The sequence below is a fragment of the Pan paniscus genome, chromosome 18 (genome assembly GCF_029289425.2).
Source record: "Pan paniscus chromosome 18, NHGRI_mPanPan1-v2.0_pri, whole genome shotgun sequence".
Classification (NCBI taxonomy): domain Eukaryota; kingdom Metazoa; phylum Chordata; class Mammalia; order Primates; family Hominidae; genus Pan; species Pan paniscus.
In genome coordinates this window covers 33,902,486-33,915,414 of record NC_073267.2, presented here as the reverse complement: position 1 = coordinate 33,915,414, position 12,929 = coordinate 33,902,486, and the positions used below count along the sequence as shown (strand labels likewise).

At 50.1% G+C, this 12,929-nt stretch overlaps 2 protein-coding genes and 1 non-coding gene across 9 annotated transcripts in view; 2 read left to right on the top strand and 1 right to left on the bottom strand.

Annotated features, from left to right (window-relative positions):
* The window catches only part of SRCAP (Snf2 related CREBBP activator protein), a 41,693-nt gene extending 29,634 nt beyond the window's left edge, over positions 1–12,059 (bottom strand). For 3 of the 7 annotated variants that reach the window (XM_034940047.3, XM_063597562.1, XM_063597563.1), the window contains exons 1-8: positions 11,790–12,059; positions 10,270–10,343; positions 9,371–9,633; positions 5,798–6,049; positions 2,760–2,945; positions 2,416–2,556; positions 394–616; positions 1–278 (exon numbers count right to left, since the gene is read on the bottom strand). In XM_034940047.3, coding sequence (XP_034795938.1) covers positions 1–278; positions 394–616; positions 2,416–2,556; positions 2,760–2,945; positions 5,798–6,049; positions 9,371–9,424 — 1,134 coding nt within the window. In that variant the 5' untranslated portion in view covers positions 9,425–9,633; positions 10,270–10,343; positions 11,790–12,059. Of the gene's footprint in view, positions 279–393; positions 617–2,415; positions 2,557–2,759; positions 2,946–5,797; positions 6,050–9,370; positions 9,634–10,269; positions 10,344–10,781; positions 10,975–11,008; positions 11,082–11,489; positions 11,624–11,789 lie in introns of those variants that run through there. The other 4 variants (XM_034940048.3, XM_055099219.2, XM_034940049.4 and 1 more) reach the window with 3 other exon arrangements.
* On the top strand, positions 8,811–8,912 carry LOC112437515 (U6 spliceosomal RNA). The gene has a single exon (XR_003026111.1). It is a non-coding gene; the product is annotated as a U6 spliceosomal RNA (small nuclear RNA).
* Positions 11,619–12,545, top strand: LOC100982577 (uncharacterized). The gene is made up of 2 exons (XM_008959606.5): positions 11,619–12,116; positions 12,321–12,545. Exons 1-2 carry the CDS (start codon positions 11,619–11,621, stop codon positions 12,330–12,332), a joined length of 510 nt encoding a protein of 169 aa, XP_008957854.3. The 3' UTR covers positions 12,333–12,545.
* The last annotated feature ends 384 nt before the right edge of the window (positions 12,546–12,929 follow it).

Sequence of the window (12,929 nt, the reverse complement as noted above, 5' to 3'; positions counted from 1 at the left end):
CTCCAACACCTGAGGGGGCTCTTCTTCAGCACCTTCTTCAGGCCCATCTCGGGTGTCACTATCATGAGATGAGGCGGTTTGAGAGGGGCTGGAAGGCCCTTCCAACAGCTGAGGGGGAAGGGAACGGAGCAGCTCTTCCAGTGGCAATTCTCCCTCACGGCGAAGCAGCTCAATCTCACGCCTCTGGGCCTCTGCATCATTGCCTTCCTGTTGTTCTTCAACTTCAATCGTTTCCTCATCATCCTCTTCCTCCTCCTCTTGGGGTTGAAAGTCCCCATCTATAGCAGGAGAACAAGGTCACAAAGTCCACGGGCCCTGCAAGCCACAGGGTGGGTTTTTCAGCTCTGGAAAGGGTACATGAGGAAGAGTAACAGGACCAAAGAGAACACACACCTTCATCATCCAGGCGAGAAGCAGGGGGTGGAGGACTGGAGGCAGCTGAGGAAGAGCCGAGGCAAGGGGAAGAGCCTGCTTTGCTGGAGGTTAATGGCTGGTTGAGGCTCTGAGACAGAAGGTCCGAGTACTTTTCAGTTTGCCCCACAATGAAGTCCAAATGCAGGTCCAAGGCTTTTTTGCGCTTTTCCTCAAGCCGGGACTGTTGCTTGAATTGCACCACCTGCCACAGATATGAAAGGGACTGCTCACCAAGATAACCATTTATTTATGTACTTTTACCCGATGTTTAGGGAGACCTTCTTTAACCAGATCCTGGGCTGGCCTCTTAGGAGAGTAAAACTAAATAACCTTAGAGGCTCACTATGGTCTAAAGGAAGCACAAAGGGAGCATGCAGGAAGAAGAGCCAGCTTCGCCTCAGGTGGAGGGAAGGTTTGCAATCTGAAGCTGGATTTTTTTTTTTTTTTAAAGAGATGAGATCTCACTATGTCGGCCAGACTAGTGTCAAACTCCTGGGCTCAAATGATCCTCCTGCCTCGTCCTCCCACGTAGGTGGAACTACAGGCATGCATCACCACACCCAGCTGGAACTGGGTCTCAAAAAATAGGTAGATGGGCCAGGCACAGTGGCTCATGCCTGTATTCTCAGCACTTTGGAAGGCTGAAGTGGGAGGATCGCGTGAGGTCAGGAGTTCGAGACCAGCCTGACCGACATGGTGAAACCCCCATCTCTACTAAAAATAAAAAATTAGCCAGGCGTGGTGGCGGGCACCTGTAAACTCAGCTACTCCGGAGGCAGACGCAGGAGAATCGCTTGAACCTGGGAGGCAGAGGTTGCAGTAAGCCCAGATTGCACCACTGCACTCCAGCCTGGGAACAAAGCGAGACTCCGTCTCAAAAACAAAAAAACAGGTAGGTGAAGCCAGGAATAGTGGCTCACACTTTGGGAGGCCAAAGTGAGAGGATCACTTGAGCCTAGGAATTCAAGATCAGCTTGGTGTGTAACAGCGAGACCTTGTCTCCACAAAAAAATATTTTTAGGCCAGGTGCGGTGGCTCACATCTATAATCCCAGCACTTTGAGAGGCTGGGGCGAGTGGATAATCTGAGGTCAGGAGTTCAAGACCAGCCTGGCCAACACGGCAAAACCCTGTCTCTACTAAAAATACAAAAATTAGCCAGACATAGTGGCACATGCCTGTAATCCCAGCTACTCCAGAGCCTGAGGCAGGAGAATCACTTGAGCCTGGGAGGCAGAGGTTGCAGTGAGCCAAGATTGCGCCACTGCCCTAGGTGACGGGGTGAGACTCTGTTTCACAAAAAAATTTAAAAAAAAGAAATTAAAAAGAATTTTTTTAATTAGCAAGATGTGGTAGCACGCGCCTGTAGTCCCAGATACTTGGGAGATCAAGGCAGGAAGATCGCGTGAGCCCAGGAGGTTGAGGATGCAGTGAGCTGTGATCACACCACTGCACTCCAGCCTAGGAGACACAGCAAGACTCTGTCCAAGACAATTAAAAAATAGGTGGCTGTTCCCTAAGTACACATGAGGAAAAAAGCATTCCCAGCAGCATAAAGTCTACGTGTAAATGGCCAGAGATATACAAAAGAAAGGTGGGTGTGGAGTGGAAAGGAGAAGGAATGAACATGGCAGGAGGCAAGACCGAAAATACAGACGGAAACCGGGTAGTACTTAAGAAATAATTACAACTTACTATACGGGTAGTGGGAACTTTGACGGAATTTAAGCATGTGCTAAGTGGCACAAATACATTTCAGTAAACACATGCTAAATGCCCTGCAAGGGACAGATGGCCTAGAGGTGTCAAGGAGAACTATTAACAATCCCCAAAGGCAGGACCCATATTTTGCCACTATACTTTTTTATCCATACAACATAAACGTCATTAGAGTTGCCTGAAATTATATTTACTCCCTCAAGAAGTTTTGATCATTCCTACTACCACGCCATCTACCAATCTAATCCAAGGCCATTTTCCTTTCCTGATCCCCACTGTCTACCTTCTCCACATTGCTCCAGAACTGCCTGACATCCTTGGCCATGGTGGAAGCAATTCGACGCAGCTTGGCCTGCTCCTCCCTCCGGGCCCGTTCCTCTTTCTGCCGCTGCTCCTCGTGATGCCGGATCACCATGCGCACCACCTGTGGGAATGAAGACCCAGGGTGAAAACACTCAAAGCCAGACTTCCCCACCCAAAGGCAAAGAAAATAATCAAGGCCAAGAAATCTGGAAAATCAAGAGTTTGCTCTTAATGCCTACACCATTCTGTCTGGTCCCCTTCCAACAAACCGGGAAGGAACAGACCTGAAAAGGAAAAGGAACGAAGTCCCAGCGGAAGACCTACCTTCCGGGCCACACCCCGTTTCCAACGGCGCTCCTGAGCAAAGTCAGCAGAGAGCCACTGCATCTCTTCGCACAAATAGTCCCAGTGACCTTTGGGGCGAGGGGGCTCTGGCACCTTAGGCAGCCTCTTCAGTGACCAGAAACCCTCCTTCCGCAGCTCAGCAATCCGAGTCTCGATCTCGGCCTCCTAATCAGGGAGAGCCAGATCAATCAACAGTTCTAAACGCACACTCCATCTCACTGCCACGGCTGAATTCCTGAGCACTAAGTGGGCTGAGTGTGTTATGCTTATGTTTAGTCCACATACCAAACCTACAGGCAGGTATCATACTCTCTTCAGAGAAGGGAAAAAAGATCAGGGAGATGAAGAAGGAAAAAAGATCAGGGAGATTAAGTGATTTGCCCAAGATCACACAGCTAGAAAGTAATAGAAAATGTGAATCAAAAATAGGTCTGAGGACTCCAGACAGCAAATTTCATGCTCTTTCCATTATTTAACACAATCTCCACACCCCATAGACATAGGAGAGACTTGGGAAATCATATCCCAAGAGGAGCTTCCCAGAGGAGTAGGAGACACATACTTCCCTCTTGATTCTAGATACAAGGGGTCATCATCATTGTAGAATTCTACTTACTCAGAGTATTTTCATGATGCATTAAGCTTAGAAATATGCTATAATGCCCAACTGACACATTGTTGTTTTTAAAAATACTACTTTTGTAAAAATGCATATGTTTATGTAAAAAATACTGAAACGTTATACATGAAATGTTTAACACTGATTAGGTGTAAAAAAGAGTGGTCATTTTTACTAAAGCTTCTACACTGATTGTCTTTTATTAAAAAAGCATTTAAAATTTTTTTGACAGAGACGACTCAAAAAATTCAGGACAACTGCCTTATTTCTTTTTCTGAATCTCACTCAGAAATCTGAGTGAGATTTTTCTGGGTCTCACTCTGCTGCCTAGGCTTAGGTTATCTTCCCAACTCAGCCTCCCAACTCAGCCTCCCAGGTGGCACATGCAACCATGCCCAGCTAATTTTTTTGTATTTTTTGTAGGGGCGAGGTTTCACAATGTCAAGGCTGGTCTGGAACTCCTGGGCTCAAGCAATCCACCTGCCTGGGATTCCCAAAATGCTCAGATTATAGGCGAAAACCACCGCACCCAGCCTCTGTCTTTGTTATTTCTGTCCTCTCCTGATAAAAACTAAATCAGAGAAAATGACAGCCAGAGACCAGACAGGACTAAACGGCCTGACAGTGAAGGAAACATCAAGAAAGACGTGGATATTAGACCAGCTGCTCTCAAACTTGAGGAGGCACCGGAATCATCTGGAGGACTTTTAGAAACAGGTTGTGCTCACACCTGTAATCCCAGCACTTTGGGAGGCCAAGGCGGGTGGATCACAAGGTCAGGAGATCGAGACCATCTTGGCTAAAACGGTGAAACCCCGTGTCTACTAAAAACACAAAAAATTAGCCAGGCATAGTGGCGAGCGCTTAGTCCCAGCTACTCAGGAGGCTGAGGCAGGAGAATGGCGTGAACCCAGAAGGCGGAGCTTGCAGTGAGCCGAGATCATGCCACTGCACTCCAGCCTCGGCGAAAGACTGAGACTCCGTCTCAAGAAAAAAAAAAAAAACCCAATTGCAGCCGGGCGCAGTGGCTCATGCCTGTAATCCCAGCACTTTCAGAGGCCGAGGCTGGCAGATCACAAGGTCAAGAGATCAAGACCATCCCGCCAACATGGTGAAACCCCATCTCTACTAAAAATACAAAAAATTTAGCCGGGTGTGATGGCGGGCGCCTGTAGTCCTAGCTACTCAGGAGGCTGAGGCCAGAGAATGGCTGTGAACCCGGGAGGCGGAGCTTGCAGTGAGCCAAGATTCTGCCACTGCACTCCAGCCTGGGCGACAGAGCGAGACTCCATCTCAAAAAAATAAATAAATAAAATAAAAATAAAAATAAAAAATAAAAAGATTGCTGGGCCCTACCCTCATAGTTTCAAATGGGTCGGTGGGTGAGTGGTACCAAGAATTTGCATTTTTTTTTTTGAGACAGAGTCTCACTGTTACCCAGGCTGGTGTGCAGTGGCATCATCTCAGGTCACTGCAACCTCCGGTTCCCAGTTCAAGCAATTTCCCTGCCTCAGCTTCCTGAGTAGCTAGGACGACAGGCCTGCGCCACCACGCCAGGCTAATTTTTGTATTTTTAGCAGAGATGGGATTTTGCCACGTTGGCCAGGCTGGTCTCGAACTCCTGACCTCAGGTGATCCACCCGCCTCGGCCTCCCAAAGTGCTGGGATTACAGGCATGAGCCACCACGCCCGGCAAAGAATTTGTGTTTCTAGTAAGTTCCCAGGTGATGCTGATGCTGCTGGCCCAGAGACCACACTTACCACTGGATAAATGTAATACAGACTGCATGATAGAAATAAATAGAAACCAGTAAATCTTAAGAGCATCACAGTTTACAAGGTGCTTTTGTGTCTATTTTCTCCTTTTTTTTTGAGACAGGATCTTACTCGGTTGCTCAGGCTGGAGTGCAGTGGCATAATCGTGGCTCACTGCAGCCCTGACCTCCTGGGCTCAGGTGATCCTCTCAACTCAGGCTCCTGGGTGGCTGCGACTGCTACAGGCATGTGCGACTATACCCAGCTAATTTTTTGTACTTTTTACAGAGATGGGGTTTTACCACATTGCCCAGTCTGGTCTTGAACTCCTGGGCTCAAGAGATCTGCCTGTCTCAGCCTCCCAAAGTGCTGAGATTACAGGTGTGAGCCACTGCGCCTGGCCTTGCTCCTATAACTTAAACCTCTTAATAGCCTATAAACTATTATATCATTCCTATTTTATTTACAGCAAGGAAAATGAGACTCAGTATTCAAGCAGTTTGTTCACGATCATATACATTAAGGCAGAACCTATACCCTAAATCCATGACAAAAAAGAAAAGAAACATAAAATACTCAAGAGGACGTGGGAGTTTACGGAAGATAACTCCCAAGAATCTTCATAAGCCTTCCTAATACGTACATGCTTGGCCTGTTCTGCAATTTCGGCATGGCTCTTCTCCCACTTCGGGCCCTTGTTAGCCAGGTCAGCAGCCTGGGACAAGCTGAACCCCTCCAGGGGCACTGTGGCACCATCTGGGGGGCCTGGAGGTCCATCCAGTGAGGAATCTTGAGCTATGTGCTGCGGGGAGATGCCGCCTGCCCCACTAGAGGCTGGGGAACTGGATGAGGCAGGGGACACAGGATTGCTGCCTGTCATGCCGTCCGACACCATCTAGAAAAAGAGGAAAATGATGGAGAAAATAAATGCTTCGCACTGTGCTGAGTGTTTTAGATACATTATTTCATCCGATCTTCACAAGAAAAAACTGTGTAGAGTAAGGTATAAACCTTATTTTCATAAACACAAACGTTCGGGATAAAGTTTTTATTTTATTTTTTTGAGATGGAGTCTCGCTCTGTCGTCCAGGCTGGAGTGCAGTGGCGCGATCTCGGCTCACTGCAAGCTCCGCCTCCCAGGTTCACGCCATTCTCCTGCCTCAGCCTCCTGAGCAGCTGGGACTACAGGCGCCCGCCACCATGCCCAGCTAATTTTTTGTATTTTTAGTAGAGACAGGGTTTCACCATGTTAGCCAGGATGGTCTCGATCTCCTGACCTCATGATCCGCCCACCTCAGCCTCCCAAAGTGCTGGGATTACAGGCGTGAGCCACCACGCCCGGCCTTGGGATAAAGTTTTAATAAGGGACTCAAGATGGCGGAGCCAAGTTTATAGATGCTTGACATGCAAGAATTATGTCCTGACATTTACACAGTTCCCAAACTTAAGAAAATATATATATATAGGCCGGGGGTGGTGGCTCATGCTTGTGATCCCAGCACTTTGGGAGGCTGAGGTGGGTGGATCACCTGAGGTCAGGAGTTTGAGACCAACCTGGCCAACATGGTGAAACCCCGTCTCTACTGAAAATACAAAAATTAGCTGGGCGTGGTGGCGGGAGCCTGTAATCCCAGCTACTCAGGAGGTTGAGGCACGAGAATCGCTTGAACCTGGGAGGTGTGGGAGGCGGAGGTTGCAGTGAGCCGAGATCGCGCCACTGCATTCCAGCTTGGATGACAGGGTGACTCTGTCTCGGAAAAGAAAAGGAAAAAAAAAAAAAAAATTTATATATATATATATATATATAGCATATGATTTCAAATTCTGATCGTTTCAGAGCCTCAGTGATTTCATGCACATAAACAACTCCCTATTTACCCTCCATTTTCAGAACAAGTGTGGCAAACTCACTTATGCAATAAATGTGAGCTACCACTAAATTCAACAGCCACCAATAAATCCCAGGCCACCTTAACCTCTTCATTGGACAGGCATGGGCTGCAGGCATAGCCAATGTTCTCAAACACCCAACACGTCACTTTACAAGGTACTGCAAAAGCATTAAGAAATGGAAGCTGGGCTCGGTGGACTTTGGGAGGCCGAGGCGGGCGGATCATGTGGTCAGGAGTTCCAGACCAGCCTGACCAACATGGTGAAACCCCGTCTCTACTAAAAATACAGAAATTAGCCAGGTGTGGTGGCATGAGCCTGTAATCCCAGCTACTCAGGAGTCTGAGGCAGGAGAATTGCTTGAACAAGGAGGCAGAGGTTGTAGTAAGCCGAGATTGTGCCATTGCACTCAGAAGGAAGGAAGGAGGGAGAGAAGGAAGGAAGGAAGGAAGGAAGGAAGGAAGGAAGGAAGGAAGGAAGGAAGGAGGGAAGGAGGGAAGGAGGGAAGGAGGGAAGGAGGGAGGGAGGGGAGGGAGGGGAGGGAGGGGAGGGAGGGGAGGGAGGGGAGGGAGGGGAGGGAGGGGAGGGAGGGAAGGGAGGGAGGGGAGGGAGGGAGGGAAGGAAGGGAGGGAAGGAAGGGAGGGAGGGAAGGGAGGGAGGGTGGAAAACAGGGCTGGGCACGGTGGCTCACACCTGTAATCCTAGCACTTTTGGAGGCTGAGGCGGGTGGATTACCAGAGGTCAGGAGTTTGAGACCAGCCTAACCTACATGGTGAAAACCCATCTCTACTAAAAACACAGAAAATTAGCTGGGCGTGGTGGTGGACGCCTGTAATCCTAGCTACTCAAGAGGCTGAGGCAGGAGAATCACTTGAACCCAGAAGGTGGAGGTTGCAGTGAGCCAAGACCACACCACTGCACTCCAGCCTGGGCAACAAAAGCGAAACTCTGGGCCAGGCGCGGTGGTTCACACCTGTCATTCCAGCACTTTTGAGAGGCTGAGTAAGGTGGGGATCACGAGGTCAAAGATGAAGACCATCCTGGCAAACATGGTGAAACCCCATCTCTACTAAAAACATAAAAATTAGCCAGGTGTGGTGGCGCGCACCTGTAGTCCCAGCTACTCAGGAGGCTGAGGCAGAAGAATTGTTTGAACCCGGGAGGCGGAGGTTGCAGTGAGCCGAGATCACACCACTGCATTTCAGCCTGGTGACAGAGCGAGACTCCATCTTAAAGATAAAAAAAAAAAAAAAGAAAGAAAGAAATGGAAAACAGGCCAGGCCTGGGGGCTCACACCTGTAATCCTAATACTTTGGGAGGCCAAGGTGGGTGGATCACCTGAGGTCAGGAGTTCAAGACCAGCCTAGCCAACATGATGGTGAAACCCCATCTCTACAAAAATATAAAAACTAGCCAGGCATGATGGTGGGTGCCTATAATCCCAGCTACTCGCAAGGCTGAGGCAGAACTGTTTGAAATCAGGAGGCGGAGGTTGCAGTGAGCCGAGATCACGCCATTGCATTCCAGCCTGGCTGACAGAAAGATACTCCGTTTCAAAAAAAAAAAAAGAAAAGAAAAAAATGGAAAACAAAGTCCTACTGAAATGTGGATACTCAGGGAATTCACAAATTCACTCCAGGACATAAGCCTTACACTGCGCCACTCAAATTCCTACCTCGGCTAAATGACAAGACTGTATGTCACAAATTTCCCCAGTTTCTCAGGAAAACTATAAATACCAACTTTACAAACATGAAAAGCTTACTGTACTGCTCGCTTTGGCAACACATATACTAAAACTGGGAGGATACAGAAAAGATTAGCATGGCCCCTGTGCAAGGATGACACAATAAAGAAACCCTTTTTATAGAAAAATTTAAAAAATTAAAATAGAAAGCTGACTGTACACACACCTAGATGTGTTTAAAAGTCATGCTTTTTTTCCTACCCCACACCCTTCCTTGGTATGAGAAAGGAATGAACACTACACACCATCCATAGGCTTATCCTACTCCAGTACTGATAGAAGTTAAACTATTCTTAAAGCGTACGGTATTAGAAGCATGGTGCCACGACCTCCATTTCCAGCCTAGCCTAATTCAACCTTTTTCAGGTAACGAGGTGCTTTTACACTCTTGGAGATAATATTACACTAATGTTAAATGGAATGTGAGTATCCAACAGACCTGACATACTACAGCCCAGCCCCCGAGCACCAAAGATTCTCCAAAACTCTCCACAAATATTCCCCTGCCACATTTCTTCTGCCTCACACTCAACAATCCACAAAGCAGAAGCAGAGAAGGAACTCTTCCCACTTTCAAACCTGTGTCTGTAGGACTGGGAGCTGAGGGTGAGCAGGGGAGGGGCTGCTCTGCATGGTCCCACTCCCAGGCTCCCCCTTGGATGCCTGAAGAATGACTGGGTCGTTATCACCACTGCTGCTGGCCGAGGGGCTGGCGTCCGGCTGCAGGGCATGCTGGGAGCTGGCCTCATTCTGGGCCACCGGCCACCGGGACCCGCCTTCCAGGGCCCGGGGCCCACCAGGGCGTCCCAGCCTCCGCTCAGGTCCACCAGCCTCTGGAGCACCTAAAGTAGGGTTAAAAAAAAAAAAAGACAGAAATGCAGTTAAAGGGGATGAAAAAGTATTTTTAAAAAACCAGAAATAACACTGAATAAAGAGAAACACAGAAATTACAGGTTACATTTCTTGAGCACTTACTATGTATAAGATACTTTTAGTACCTGTTTGATGTGTTCTATAATCCTCACACCTACCTTAAAAACCAAGTGCTTTTCACAGCATAACAAATATTGACTTCCTCCTACACACAACGGATAGAGCCATGCAGAAAGGATTCCCGACCTAAATGGAGCTTACATTCTAATATAATCTGTTTCGTAAGTTACGAAGTTAAGACCTTATGATTTGCGGAAGGTTACACAGTAAAAAAGTGGTAGGAGGGCTTCAGTCCACAGTCTGATGCCAAAACCATGGAAAACCTGCTACTCTTCCTGGTAGAGCCAGGTTGACCACGTTTTCCTCAACCCACAGCCTCAGTTCTGTTGTTGTACTATAATCAAACCCTCTACAGAAAAATCACATGCAAACATTCCCATGCTTCTCTAGAGTGAAAATCCCCAATACGGACCTATAATTGCTTTCATTATCTCAAACATTTCTCCCATTAGCATCAGCACACAAAATGGTAGCAGATCCCTCACCTGTGTGAGCTGAGACCACACCCCCTGTGAAAGTCTGCACTTCCACGGTGCCGCCGTACTGAAGGGAATCACACCTGAAACATCCATCAAAGCGTATTATTTACTCCAGTTTTTTGAGACGTTTAAATATACCCAAATCAGTTAAAAGACTAGAAACAGAAAAACTACAGTAGTAGGAAAATCTCACACTTCAGGGAAATGCAAATCATGTTTTGTGAATTCCGGAGGGACATACGATCCTGCCTGGGGCAGGAGCAGGAAAGGAGTGAAGAAAGAAAGTTCAAAAATTTTAAGGGTAAAGGCTCCAACCACAGAATGGAAGACAAAAAAAAAAATACAGCAAAAAAAAGCTGTCACATCCAGAACCTCAGAAAGGTGCTACCTGCCTGCGGGCCTTTCCAGTGAGGGCTGAACGCAGAAGTGAGAGTGGAACTCCCGGGAAGAGTCAACAAACATGCTGGTCACAGGAAAATCCGCCCAGGATTCAGGGCAGGGCGCTGTGTATCCCATACCTGCGCCTTGAGACACTTCCCCAAATACAAGAACCACAGCAAAAGGAGACTCAGGAGCAGTCAAAAGCGAGAGGCCGCACTGCCAAGAACCACGCGCCGGAAACAGGCAGTGTGAACCCGCAGGAGGCCCGGAAATGCTTCCCCAGTGTTTAAGGAAATTCCTAAACCACAGTGCCGGCTTTGATTCACTCCCTACTCCGCCACACGTTCCCAAGACCCGAGCTCACCAGAAGCCAACAAGCCTTAACTCTTGACTTCAGGTTTCGTGACCATCTCCCTAGCCCTCCCGACGGACTGACCTCGCGTGACCCCTGACCTCTGCCCAAGTTGCCACTAGCCCTGAGATAGCCCCGCCCCCTCCAGACTCCCACCCCACCCAACGTGCGCGCCGGGCGGGGGAGGGGCCCGCGCGTGCGCGGCTGGAGGCGGAGCGAGCCGGCTGCGCGCACGGCCCGGGGGCTCCCGCCAGAACCCGAGCCCACGCACACAAGGGTCGCGGGGCTGGGAAGCTCGTCATCCAAGCCCGTCAGGGAGCCCCCCCATCACCCGACCGCGAAAGGCTGAGAGAAGGGAGGGTTCGTGCCACCAGGTCCTGGTCCCCCGGCTAGATGTGGTGGGCGCGCGCCCCGACTACTCGTCCCACGCCCCCCTTCCTCTTCCCGCGCGCCCCTGAGGGGTGACTGGGTTGGTGGGCGGGCAGGAGCGCACCTGGGTCCGTCCTCTCAGGGCTCGCTCGCTCGCTCGCTCGCTCAGGCACGCGTGCGCAGAAGGGCGGGAAGGGAGAGGAGACACGCCGGGGCCCAGCACCGGCCGGCCTGACCCCTTCAGTCTGTCTCTATGGGCGCGCGCCGACAGCCTCGCGCACCGGCCCCGGGGCCCCGGCTGAGGGTGCGCGCGCAGCACCCCGGGAAGGTGGGGGGGAGGCGGTGGCGGAAAGATGCGCGCGCAGTCAGCCGTCATGGGAGGGGGAACTGTGGGGCGTTCGCCATCTTGTCTCCCTCTCCTTACCTGCGTCCTCGGGGGCGTGCGCACCACCCCCCCTCCCGCCTAGGAGGGGGGAGGGCCCCCTCTTGGCCACCGCCTTCGCGGCCTTTAAACTCCCCTGGAGACTGCGGCTACTGCCACCGCCTTGCCTCCACTGCCTCTTCTCGCAGCACACAGATGCGGACGGTGGGTGGGGAAAAAGGGCAGACGCTACTCCCAGCGAACCGCCGCTGCCGCTCCCGAGGCCTCACCAAAATGGCCGCCGCCGTCTCGGCCGCCACCACCACCACTACCACCACCACTCGCTCGGAATCGCTATCGCCGGCGCGGCCCGTCTTCTCGCGAGAGACAGTAACTGGAGGGTGGGGGAACGGGGAGGCTCGCGTGCTAGCGTAGGGTGCAGCACGGTGCGCAAGGCAGCCTGGGAGGTGTAGTCTCCCGGAGGCTGCGCGCTCGCCCTTCCTCGGAGCGCCTTTACCGTTTGCCCCTAGATCTACCTGGGGCTGCATTGCGGCTGCCAGCTCGGACCACGGCCACCTCCCTTTTTATTTACAGATCACCCAGTAAGCTGCAGCAAGTTAGCAGTGGAACCTGGGCCTCCCGATTCCCATGGCAGCCCACTTCTGTAGCGCTGCTTCGTTTTACGCGAGGGTGGTTTCCTGATAGCTTTCAAACACCTTTGCCATCTCTTCGCAAACTTTCTAGATTAAGAATCCCTTTGAGAATCTGATACCTTTACCCCAGAATAGAACAATAAATAACAGCTACCTTCTACTGACACTACTTGGTGCCTTGATTATTTCTTTTAATCCTAACTGCTCCATTTTACAAACGAATTGAGGCTCAGGCGTTAAACACAGTGACAGATCCTGAAGTCAAGATTCCTAGCCAAGCAGTCTAAGCCACAAGAATGCACTCGCTGTCATAAAATTTTACCACCTAAAGCCCCCGCTAAGAGGCCAGGTTAGGAAGCCCTGATGAAGCTCCCCTTCCTCCATTCAGTTTAGCTCTTCCCTGCGAAGAGGACTGTTGGTCCCATTTTACAGATGAAGTTTGGGTTGAAAGAAAAGTGGATGATGCCCATCTTTTCTAGACCCTCCTCCCATCACCCCCAGAAGAGGGGATCCCAGGCCAGAGCCTGAATTGGACCTAGCCTTGTGCCAT